This window comes from Eptatretus burgeri, chromosome 5, assembly GCF_056783735.1.
Source record: "Eptatretus burgeri isolate ZD-2024b chromosome 5, Ebu_testis_v1, whole genome shotgun sequence".
Lineage (NCBI taxonomy): Eukaryota > Metazoa > Chordata > Myxini > Myxiniformes > Myxinidae > Eptatretus > Eptatretus burgeri.
Window position 1 is genome coordinate 16,566,318 of NC_140965.1, and position 12,879 is coordinate 16,579,196.

General features: G+C 41.7%; 1 protein-coding gene across 2 annotated transcripts in view; it reads left to right on the plus strand.

The window, feature by feature from the left end:
* Window positions 1-12,879, plus strand: part of LOC147025929 (plakophilin-2-like) — a 75,204-nt gene that overhangs the window by 36,708 nt on the left and 25,617 nt on the right. For both annotated transcript variants that reach the window (XM_085880840.1, XM_085880839.1), the window contains exon 11: window positions 1,919-2,108. In XM_085880840.1, coding sequence (XP_085736966.1) covers window positions 1,919-2,108 — 190 coding nt within the window. The remainder of the gene's footprint in view (window positions 1-1,918; window positions 2,109-12,879) is intronic.

Genomic DNA, 12,879 nt, shown 5'->3' on the forward strand with positions numbered 1-12,879 from the left:
TCATCTGGTATTACAATTTCTATACTGGTGGGGGAAGTGAAACTGATTCAAATTTTGAAAACTCTGAAACATTTGCTGTTTTCCAAGGCTGAAGTGAGCTATTAACTTGAGATAATCTGTCTGTAGTTGCTCATTGTTGTATTGAATCCAAAATGCTGATCTTTATCTCCATAACGATCCATTTAATCTTTTGACCAAGCTCAGGGGTTATGCTGGCTTGTAGGTATGGGAGGCATGTGGTGCTAACTTGTAGCTTTGGAAGCAAATGGCACAACGTTGAAGGTCAGGTGCAGTAACTACGTTGAAGGTCAGGTGTGGTGACTAGGTTGAAGGTCAAGAGGTGGCTAACCTGAAGGTGAGGTGGTGCAAGGTTGAAGGTCAGAGAAATGCTAGCTCAAAGAGAGGGCAGGGGTCACTATCTTGAAGGTCAAGTGGTTGCGAGCTAGAAGGTGAGGTGACTGGCTTGAAAGTAAGGAGGTGCAAGGAGGTCAGGGCAATGTGAGTTTGAATGGCTGGGGGGGGGGTGGGAGCAACGGTCATGAGCTTAAAGGTCATAGACGTGCCATCTTAATGGTCCAGGGGGGAGTTTGCTTGCCACAAGGTCAAGTGGAAGGGGCAGGGGGTGGTGCTAGTTTGAAGGTAAGGGGGAGAATGAGTTGTTCCAGCTTGAAGGTCAAGAGGTGTCACTGGGGTTCAGGGTCAGGAGGTTGTTAACCTGAAAGTCTGGGGTTACAAGGTTGAAGCTCAGGGGGCTGCTAGCTTGAATGTCAAGGGATCACTAGCTTGAAGGTCATGTGGGTTTCCAGCTTGAAGGTCAGTGGGTCATTAGCTTGAAGGTCAAGGGGTGCTGTCTTTCTGGTCCAGGAAGAGTTTGCGAGCTTTAAGGTCAGGTGGTCACTCACTTGAAGGTTAGGGGGGGAGAGAGTGGTGCGAGGTTGAAGGTGAGGTGGCTAGCTTTAAAATAATGGGGTATAAGGTTGAAGGTCAGAGCAGTGCTCCCTTAAAAGGGGGGCATGGGGCACTAGCTCGAAGGCAAGAGGCGTGAGCATGGCCATTTCAGGTGCACAGTCGAATGACATCATACCTGTGAATTGTGAGGACAGTATGTGCATTGTGTTTGGATTTGAAGGAAAATTGTAATTCTGAAAAACACTTTTTGCCCTTTGTCGTGTTTCCTTCCGTGAACGTGTATTCGGTGCAAGAATTCCACATTCTATTTGCAGAAGTGTTTCAAACTGAGTTTTCATTCGGATCTTTGGACAGTTTGCAAAAGTCATTGTTGACATCCTTCCGAAAAGATATATATATATATATATATATATATATATATATATATATATATATATATATATATATATATATATATATATATAAAAAGTAATGTATTTAATTTAAATACATGTCATTATTTTGCTTCATTTCTTGTTCTCATAAAGTCTGCAAACTTCTTGTATCAGCAGAGAAACCTTCCTTCTGTAGTGTGTGCACCGAGCGTAGTAAATGACGACCACGTGTAGAACACGGTGCGTGAAGCAGAACCTCCTTCTCCCCAGGTCTCATGCATTTAATAATAGATGCCCCTCCTGTTGATGCAAGGATATTTTGCAAAATGGTTAATTTCATCAGAGGTCAGATGCCCTCAAGGCTTGTCATGGTCTTGCCATCCATAGCTCATAGTGCTTTTTTTCATATGCCACGAAAGGTAAATTTTCCGAGACAGACGGTTTAGTCGCGCGGTGGTTGGCCTGGGTCTTTCAGACTTGTTTTGCAGGGGAATCTTAGGACAAGTATGACGACTGCATCTTGGTTGATTTGCATGAATTTGCCGGCTCGATCTGTTTTTGGACTATCCATCGTATTCTGACGTGTGTGGTTTATCTTCCCACCCTTTGTGCTTCCCCCTAACCTCACCCACCAGTGCAACATCTGGTGCCAACACTAATCCACATGTTGCCAGGAAAGGAACTCAAGGTGTTGCCCACTGATGACACCAGTAGTGCTGCCTGCTATGCCATCTTGGATATCGTGCAAAACAACAACCATTCATACGCAGAACGTTTTGTGCAGCAAGACCTCATACATAAACTCATCCCACTTAGCCGCAGCCCGTGAGTGGTCTTTCTTTTGAAACCATTTTTTTCACTCAGAAACAACAGTGAGGTATAATCAATATGGAAGAAAAATAATTAGCATAGGTACTCATTTTCACTCGTTTGGCCTAGCGGAGTGTTGTTAGCTTACTTGTCCATCCAATTGAGACGTTAACAGGCTGGGACCAATATAAGTACAACAAATGGAAAACTATGTCCAGGCCATAGTCCAACATACAAACAAGACTGAGTATTTAGCAATGAGGAGCTTTACCGGGGCATGTACACTACGGTAGCTCTGGAAATGAATGACATACAATAAAGTAGAGCTGTGTGTGCACACCTACCCACTGACACATTAAGTACCCTCCATTGTCCCTTCGGAACAGACAGGGCTGATGAGATGTTTCACTCTGTATGTGGTGTGTGTTATCAATGAAATATTACTACCAAACAGTTCATCTCAGGAACTCTAAGCCTGTACCTTGTTTGATCTTCATGGAGAGTGGAGGTATAACTAATGGGAACACAAACCTGTAGTTCAAGAGTACGTTGGCTCTGATTTTGTCCTGATTGCACAAGCAGAGAGGAATGGGATTTAAAAAAAAAAAAACTGTTTTAAACTCTATCTGCCTATCAGGTAGTCCAACAAAACAGGACATCACTCAAACAGGAATCTTACTGTTATAAGGACGTCGGGAAGGATGCAAACAACAAGCACGAAGACCTCCTGTAACGTGTTGAAGAAGACGCTGCATCAATGGCAGTAATCTTCCGGAATTAAAATTTTGATACGACCGTAACGATCTTTATTTGATTTAAGTAAAATTATATACTTCAACACTGGAGGGGAAGGTGTTCCATGAACTCTCTTGTTGCATCATGTTACCTCTAAACTACATCACATACCGTCACTGACTGACACCTTTGGAGTAATTTTATCAGCTTGTTGGAAAAGACATCAATTGATTTGGCACAATGCTGCTCCGTCACAAAGCACGCACAACCATTCTTATATGATGAATTGTTATCTTGGTGAAGATTAGTGATTGTTCTCAAGATATATAAGTGTGATTGTTATCTTGGTATAGAAGGGTGATTGTTATCTTGGTACAGAAGGGTGATTGTTATGTTGGTGCAGAAGGGTGATTGTTATCTTGGTACAGAAGGGGGATTGTTATCTTGGTGCAGAAGGGTGATTGTTATCTTGGTACAGAAGGGTGATTGTTATCTTGGTGCAGAAGGGTGATTGTTATCTTGGTACAGAAGGGGGATTGTTATCTTGGTGCAGAAGGGTGATTGTTATCTTCATACAGAAGGGGGATTGTTATGTTGGTACAGAAGGGGGATTGTTATGTTGCTACAGAAGGGAGATTGTAATCTTTGTGCAGAAGGGGGATTGTAATCTTTGTGCAGAAGGGGGATTGTAATCTTTGTGCAGAAGGGGGATTGTAATCTTTGTGCAGAAGGGGGATTGTAATCTTGGTGCAGAAGGGGGATTGTTATCTTGGTGCAGAAGGATGATTGTAATGTTGGTACAGAAAGGGGATTGTTATGTTGGTACAGAAGGTGATTGTTATGTTGGTACAGAAGGGGGATTATGTTGGTAAGAAAGGGGGATTGTAATCTTTGTGCAGAAGGGGGATTGTTATCTTGGTGCAGAAGGGGTATTGTTATCTTTGTGCAGAAGGATGATTGTTGTCTTGGTGCAGAAGGATGATTGTTATCTTGGTGCAGAAGGATGATTGTTATCTTGGTGCAGAAGGGGTATTGTAATGTTGGTGCAGAAGGGGGATTGGTATCTTGGTGCAGAAGGGGGATTGTTATCTTGGTGCAGAAGGGGGATTGTTGTCTTGGTGCAGAAGGGGGATTGTTGTCTTGGTGCAGAAGGGGGAATGTTATCTTGGTGCAGAAGGGGGATTGTTATATTGGTGCATCAGGGTGATTGTTATATTGGTGCATCAGGGTGATTGTTATCTTGGTGCAGAAGGGGGATTGTTATCTTGGTGCAGAAGGGGGATTGTTATCTTGGTGCAGAAGGGTGATTGTTATCGTGGAACAGAAGGATGATTGTGATCATGTAGAAGGATGATTGTTATCATGATATAGAAGGGTGATTGTTCTGATATAGAAGGGTGATTGTTATCATGATATAGAAGGGTGATTGTTATCGTGGAACAGGATGATTGTTATCATGATATAGAAGGGTGATTGTTATCGTGGAACAGAAGGATGATTGTTATCTTGGTGCAGAAGGGTGATTGTTATCTTGGTACAGAAGGGTGATTGTTATCGTGGAACAGAAGGATGATTGTTATCATGTGGAAGCATGATTGTTATCATGATATAAAAGGGTGATTGTTATCGTGGAACAGAAGGATGATTGTTATCATGATATCGAAGGGTGATTGTTATCTTGGTGCAGAAGGGGGATCATTATCTTGGTGCAGAAGGGTGATTGTTATCTTGGTGCAGAAGGGTGATTGTTATCGTGGAACAGAAGGATGATTGTGATCATGTAGAAGGATGATTCTTATCATGATAGAGAAGGGTGATTGTTATGATATAGAAGGGTGATTGTAATCGTGGAACAGAAGGATGATTGTTATCATGATATTGAAGGGTGATTGTTATCTTGGTACAGAAGGGTGATTATTATCTTGGTACAGAAGGGTGATTGTTATCTTGGTACAGAAGGGGGATTGTTATCTTGGTACAGAAGAGGGATTGTTATCTTGGTGCAGAAGGGGGATTGTTTTCTTGGTACAGAAGGGTGATTATTATCTTGGTACAGAAGGGGGATTGTTATCTTGGTACAGAAGGGGGATTGTTATCTTGGTGCAGAAGGGGGATTGTTATCTTGGTGCAGAAGGGGGATCATTATCTTGGTGCAGAAGGGTGATTGTTATCTTGGTGAAGAAGGGTGATTATTATCGTGGAACAGAAGGATGATTGTGATCATGTAGAAGGATGATTCTTATCATGATAGAGAAGGGTGATTGTTATGATATAGAAGGGTGATTGTAATCGTGGAACAGAAGGATGATTGTTATCATGATATCGAAGGGTGATTGTTATCTTGGTACAGAAGGGTGATTATTATCTTGGTACAGAAGGGGGATTGTTATCTTGGTACAGAAGGGGGATTGTTATCTTGGTACAGAAGGGGGATTGTTATCTTGGTACAGAAGGGGGATTGTTATCTTGGTGCAGAAGAGGGATTGTTATCTTGGTGCAGAAGGGGGATTGTTTTCTTGGTACAGAAGAGTGATTTTTATCGTGGAACAGAAGGATGATTGTTATCTTGGTGGAGAAGGGGATTGTTATCTTGGTACAGAAGGGGGATTGTTATCTTGGTGCAGAAGGGGGATTGTTATCTTGGTGCAGAAGGGGGATTGTTATCTTGGTGCAGAAGTGGGATTGTTATCTTGGTCCAGAAGGGTGATTGTTATCTTGGTACAGAAGGGTGATTGTAATTGTGGAACAGAAGGGTGATTGCTATCGTGGAACAGAAGGGTGATTGCTATCGTGGAACAGGAGGGTGATTGTTATCTTGGTGCAGAAGGGTGATTGTTATCATGATGTAGAAGGATGATTGTTATCATTATGTAGAAGAATGATTGTTATGTTGGTACAGAAGGGGGATTGTTATCTTGGTACAGAAGGGTGATTGTTATCTTGCTGCAGAAGGGTGATTGTTATCGTGGAACAGAAGGATGATTGTTATGGTGATATAGAAGGGTGGTTGTTATCTTGGTGCAGAAGGGTGATTGTTATGTTGGTGCAGAAGGGTGATTGTTATGTTGGTGCAGAAGGGTGATTGTTATGTTGGTGCAGAAGGGTGATTGTTATGTTGGTGCAGAAGGGTGATTGTTATGTTGGTGCAGAAGGGTGATTGTTATGTTGGTGCAGAAGGGTGATTGTTAGCATGGAACAGAAGGATTATTGTTATCTTGGTACTGAAGGATGATTGTTATCTTGGTACAGAAGAGTGATTGTAATTATGATGTGGAAGGATGATTGTTATGTTGGTACAGAAGGGTGATTGTTATCTTGGTGCAGAAGGGTGCTTGCTATCTTGGAACAGAAGGGGGATTGTTATCATGGTACTGAAGGGTGATTGGTATCTAGCAACAGAAGGATTATTGTTGTCTTGGTACAAAAGGGTGATTGTTATCATGGTGCAGAAGGATGATTGTGATCTTGGTGGAGAAGGGGATTGTTATCTTGGTGCAGAAGGGTGATTGTTATCTTGGTGCAGAAGGGTGATTGTAATAGTGGAACAGAAGGGTGATTGTTATCGTGGAACAGAAGGGTGATTGTTTTCTTGGTGCAGAAGGGTGATTGTTATCGTGGAACAGAAGGATCATTGTTATCATGATGTAGAAGGATGATTGTTATCATGATGTAGAAGGGTGATTGTTATCGTGGAATAGAAGGATGATTGTTATCGTGATAGAGAAGGGTGATTGTTATCTTGGTGCGGAAGGATAATTGTTATCTTGGGACTGAAGGATGATTGTGATCTTGGTACAGAAGAGTGATTGTTATCGTGGAATAGAAGGATGATTGTTATCGTGATAGAGAAGGGTGATTGTTATCGTGGAACAGAAGGATAATTGTTATCTTGGGACTGAAGGATGATTGTGATCTTGGTACAGAAGAGTGATTGTTATCGTGCAACAGGATTACTGTTATCTTGGTACAGAAGGGGGATTGTTATCTTTGTGCAGAAGTGTGATTGTTATCTTGGTACAGAAGGGTGATTGTTATCATGGAACAGAAGGATGATTGTTATCGTGATATAGAAGGGTGGTTGTTATCTTGGTGCAGAAGGGTGATTGTGATCTTGGTGCAGAAGGGTGATTGTTAGCATGGAACAGAAGGATTATTGTTATCTTGGTAATGACGGATGATTGTTATCATGGTAGTGAAGGATGATTGTTATCTTGGTACAGAAGGGGGATTGTTATCTTGGTGCAGAAGGGGGATTGTTATCTTGGTGCATCAGGGTGATTGTTGTCTTGGTGCATCAGGGTGATTGTTGTCTTGGTACAGAAGGGGGATTGTTATCTTGGTTCAGAAGGGTGATTGTTATCTTGGTACAGAAGGGTGATTGTTATCTTGGTACAGAAGGGTGATTGTTATCTTGGTACAGAAGTGGGATTGTTGTCTTGGTGCAGAAGGGGGATTGTTATCTTGGTACATAAGTGGGATTGTTGTCTTGGTGCAGAAGGGGGATTGTTTTCTTGGTACAGAAGAGTGATTTTTATCGTGGAACAGAAGGATGATTGTTATCTTGGTGGAGAAGGGGAATGTTATCTTGGTGCAGAAGGGTGATTGTTATCTTGGTGCAGAAGGGTGATTGTTATCTTGGTGCAGAAGGATGATTGTTATCGTGGAACAGAAGGGTGATTGTTATCGTGGAAAAGAAGGGTGAATGTTATCGTGTAACAGAAGGGTGATTGTTATCGTGGTACAGAAGGGTGATTGTAATCGTGGAACAGAAGGGTGATTGCTATCGTGGAACAGAAGGGTGATTGTTATCATGATATCGAAGGGTGATTGTTATCTTGGTGCAGAAGGGGGATCATTATCTTTGTGCAGAAGGGTGATTGTTATCTTGGTGCAGAAGGGTGATTTGTTATCGTGGAACAGAAGGATGATTGTGATCATGTAGAAGGATGATTGTTATGATATAGAAGGGTGATTGTTATCATGATATCGAAGGGTGATTGTTATCATATAGAAGGGTGAGTGTTATCGTGGAACAGAAGGGTGTTTGTTATCTTGGTGCAGAAGGGTGATTGTTATCATGGAACAGAAGGATGATTGTTATCATGATATGGAAGGGTGATTGTTATCATGATATAGAAGGGTGATTGTTATCATGATATAGAAGGGTGATTGTTATCGTGGAACAGAAGGATGATTGTTATCTTTGTGCAGAAGGGTGATTGTTATCATGGAACAGGATTATTGTTATCTTGGTACTGAAGTATGATTGTTATCTTGGTACAGAAGAGTGATTGTTATGATGGAGAAGGATGATTGTTATGTTGGTACAGAAGGGTGATTGTAATGTTGGTGCAGAAGGGGGATTATGTTGGCACAGTAGGGGGATTGTAATCTTTGTGCAGAAGGGGGATTGTTATCTTGGTGCAGAAGGATGATTGTTATCTTGGTGCAGAAGGATGATTGTTATCTTGGTGCAGAAGGGGGATTGTTATCTTGGTGCAGAAGGGGGATTTTTATCTTGGTGCAGAAGGGGGATTGTTATCTTGGTGCAGAAGGGGGATTGTTATCTTTGTGCAGAATGGGGATTCTTATCTTGGTGCAGAAATGGGATTGTTATCTTGGTACAGAAGGCAGATTGTTATCTTGGTACAGAAGGGGGATTGTTATCTTGGTGCAGAATGGGGATTCTTGTCTTGCTGCAGAAGGGGGATTGTTATCTTGGTGCATCAGGGTGATTGTTGTCTTGGAACAGAAGGGGCATTGTTATCTTGGTTCAGAAGGGTGATTGTTATCTTGGTACAGAAGGGTGATTGTTATCTTGGTACAGAAGGGTGATTGTTATCTTGGTACAGAAGGGGGATTGTTATCTTGGTGCAGAAGGGGGATTGTTATCTTGGTGCAGAAGGGTGATTGTTATCTTGGTGCAGAAGGGGGATTGCTATCGTGGAACAGAAGGGTGATTGTTATCATGGAACAGAAGGTGATTGTTTTCTTGGTGCAGAAGGGTGATTGTTCTCATGGAACAGAAGGATGATTGTTATCATGATGTAGAAGGATGATTGTTGTTATGTTGCTGCAGAAGGAGGATTGTAATCTTTGTGCAGAAGGGGGATTGTAATCTTTGTGCAGAAGGGGGATTGTAATCTTTGTGCAGAAGGGGGATTGTAATCTTTGTGCAGAAGGGGGATTGTAATCTTGGTGCAGAAGGATGATTGTAATGTTGGTACAGAAAGGGGATTGTTATGTTGGTACAGAAGGTGATTGTTATGTTGGTACAGAAGGGGGATTATGTTGGTAAGAAAGGGGGATTGTAATCTTTGTGCAGAAGGATGATTGTTGTCTTGGTGCAGAAGGATGATTGTTATCTTGGTGCAGAAGGGGTATTGCTATCTTGGTGCAGAAGGGGGATTGTTTTCTTGGTGCAGAAGGGGGATTGTTATCTTGGTGCAGAAGGGGGATTGTTGTCTTGGTGCAGAAGGGGGATTGTTGTCTTGGTGCAGAAGGGTGATTGTTATCGTGGAACAGAAGGATGATTGTGATCATGTAGAAGGATGATTGTTATCATGATATAGAAGGGTGATTGTTCTGATATAGAAGGGTGATTGTTATCATGATATAGAAGGGTCATTGTTATCGTGGAACAGGATGATTGTTATCATGATATAGAAGGGTGATTGTTATCGTGGAACAGAAGGATGATTGTTATCTTGGTGCAGAAGGGTGATTGTTATCTTGGTACAGAAGGGTGATTGTTATCGTGGAACAGAAGGATGATTGTTATCATGTGGAAGCATGATTGTTATCATGATATAAAAGGGTGATTGTTATCGTGGAACAGAAGGATGATTGTTATCATGATATCGAAGGGTGATTGTTATCTGGTGCAGAAGGGGGATCATTATCTTGGTGCAGAAGGGTGATTGTTATCTTGGTGCAGAAGGGTGATTGTTATCGTGGAACCGAAGGATGATTGTGATCATGTCGAAGGATGATTCTTATCATGATAGAGAAGGGTGATTGTTATCATGATATAGAAGGGAGATTGTAATCGTGGAACAGAAGGATGATTGTTATCATGATATCGAAGGGTGATTATTATCTTGGTACAGAAGGGTGATTATTATCTTGGTACAGAAGGGTGATTATTATCTTGGTTCAGAAGGGTGATTGTTATCTTGGTACAGAAGGGTGATTATTATCTTGGTACAGAAGGGTGATTATTATCTTGGTACAGAAGGGGGATTGTTATCTTGGTACAGAAGAGGGATTGTTATCTTGGTGCAGAAGGGGGATTGTTTTCTTGGTACAGAAGAGTGATTTTTATCGTGGAACAGAAGGATGATTGTTATCTTGGTGGAGAAGGGGATTTTTATCTTGGTACAGAAGGGGGATTGTTATCTTGGTGCAGAAGGGGGATTGTTATCTTGGTGCAGAAGGGGGATTGTTATCTTGGTGCAGAAGGGGGATTGTTATCTTGGTGCAGAAGGGGGATTGTTATCTTGGTGCAGAAGGGGGATTGTTATCTTGGTGGAGTATGATGGTTGTTATCTTGGTCCAGAAGGGGGATTGTTATCTTGGTGCAGAAGGGGGATTGTTATCTTGGTGCAGAAGGGGGATTGTTATCTTTGTGCAGAAGGGGGATTGTTATCTTGGTGCAGAAGGGTGATTGTTATCTTGGTACAGAAGGGTGATTGCAATCGTGGAACAGAAGGGTGATTGTTTTCTTGGTGCAGAAGGGTGATTGTTATCATGATGTAGAAGGATGATTGTGATCATGATGTAGAAGGATGATTGTTATGTTGGTACAGAAGGGTAATTGTTATCTTGGTGCAGAAGGGTGATTGTTATCTTGGTGCCGAAGGGTGATTGTTATCTTGGTACAGAAGAGTGATTGTTATCGTGGAACAGAAGGATGATTGTTATCTTGGTACAGAAGGGGATTGTTATCTTGGTACAGAAGGGGATTGTTATCTTGGTACAGAAGGGGATTGTTATCTTGGTGCAGAAGGGGATTGTTATCGTTGGTACAGAAGGGGATTGTTATCTTGGTACAGAAGGGTGATTGTTATCTTGGTACAGAAGGGTGATTGTTATGTTGGTACAGAAGGCGGATTGTTATGTTGGTGCAGAAGGGGGATTGTAATGTTGGCACAGAAGGGGGATTGTAATCTTTGTGCAGAAGTGGGATTGTTATCTTGGTGCAGAAGGGGGATTGTTATCTTGGTGCAGAAGGGGGATTGTTATCTTGGTGCAGAAGGGGGATTGTTATCTTTGTGCAGAATGGGGATTCTTATCTTGGTGCAGAAATGGGATTGTTATCTTGGTAAAGAAGGCGGATTGTTCTCTTGGTTCAGAATGGGGATTCTTATCTTGGTGCAGAAGGGGGATTGTTATCTTGGTACAGAAGGGGGATTGTTATCTTGGTGCATCAGGGTGATTGTTGTCTTGGTACAGAAGGGGCATTGTTATCTTGGTTCAGAAGGGTGATTGTTATCTTGGTACAGAAGGGTGATTGTTATCTTGGTACAGAAGGGTGATTGTTATCTTGGTACAGAAGGGTGATTGTTATCTTGGTACAGAAGGGGGATTGTTATCTTGGTGCAGAAGGGGGATTGTTATCTTTGTGCAGAAGGGTGATTGTTATCTTGGTGCAGAAGGGTGATTGTTATCTTGGTGCAGAAGGGGGATTGCTATCGTGGAACAGAAGGGTGATTGTTATCATGGAACAGAAGGTGATTGTTATCATGGAACAGAAGGTGATTGTTTTCTTGGTGCAGAAGGGTGATTGTTCTCGTGGAACAGAAGGATGATTGTTATCATGATGTAGAAGGATGATTGTTGTTATGTTGGTACAGAAGGGGGATTGTTATCTTGGTGCAGAAGGGTGATTGTTATCTTGGTGCAGAAGGGTGATTGTTATCTTGGTGCCGAAGGGTGATTGTTATCGTGGAATAGAAGGATGATTGTCATCATGATAGAGAAGGGTGATTGTTATCTTGGTGCCGAAGGGTGATTGTTATCGTGGAACAGAAGAATAATTGTTATCTTGGGACTGAAGGATGATTGTTATCTTGGTACAGAAGAGTGATTGTTATCGTGCAACAGAAGGATTACTGTTATCGTGGTACAGAAGGGTGATTCTTATCTTGGTACAGAAGAGTGATTGTTATCGTGGAACAGAAGGGGATTGTTATCTTGTTGCAGAAGTGTGATTGTTATCTTGTTGCAGAAGTGGGATTGTTATCGTGAAACAGAAGGATGATTGTTATCGTGGAACAGAAGGGTGATTGTTATCTTGGTGCAGAAGGGTGATTGTTATCATGATGTAGAAGGATGATTGTGATCATGATGTAGAAGGATGATTGTTATGTTGGTACAGAAGGGTAATTGTTATCTTGGTGCAGAAGGGTGATTGTTATCTTGGTGCAGAAGGGTGATTGTTATCTTGGTGCAGAAGGGTGATTGTTATCTTGGTGCAGAACGATGATTGTTATCGTGGAACAGAAGGATGATTGTTATCGTGATATAGAAGGGTGATTGTTAGCATGGAACAGAAGGATTATTGTTGTCTTGGTACTGAAGGATGATTGTTATCTTGGTGCAGAAGAGTGATTGTTATCTTGGTGCAGAAGGGTGATTGTTATCTTGGTGCAGAAGGGTGATTGTTATCTTGGTGCAGAAGGGTGATTCTTATGTTGGTACAGAAGAGTGATTGTTGTCATGGAACAGAAGGATTATTGTTATCTTGGTACTGAAGGGTGATTGTTGTCATGGAACAGAAGGATTATTGTTATCTTGGTACAGAAGAGTGATTGTTGTCATGGAACAGAAGGATTATTGTTATCTTGGTACTGAAGGGTGATTGCTATCTTGGTTCAGAAGGGTGATTGTTATCTTGGTACAGAAGGGTGATTGTTATCTTGGTACAGAAGGGTGATTGTTATCTTGGTACAGAAGGGTGATTGTTATCTTGGTACAGAAGGGTGATTGTTATCTTGGTACAGAAGGGTGATTGTTATCTTGGTACAGAAGGGTGATTGTTATCTTGGTA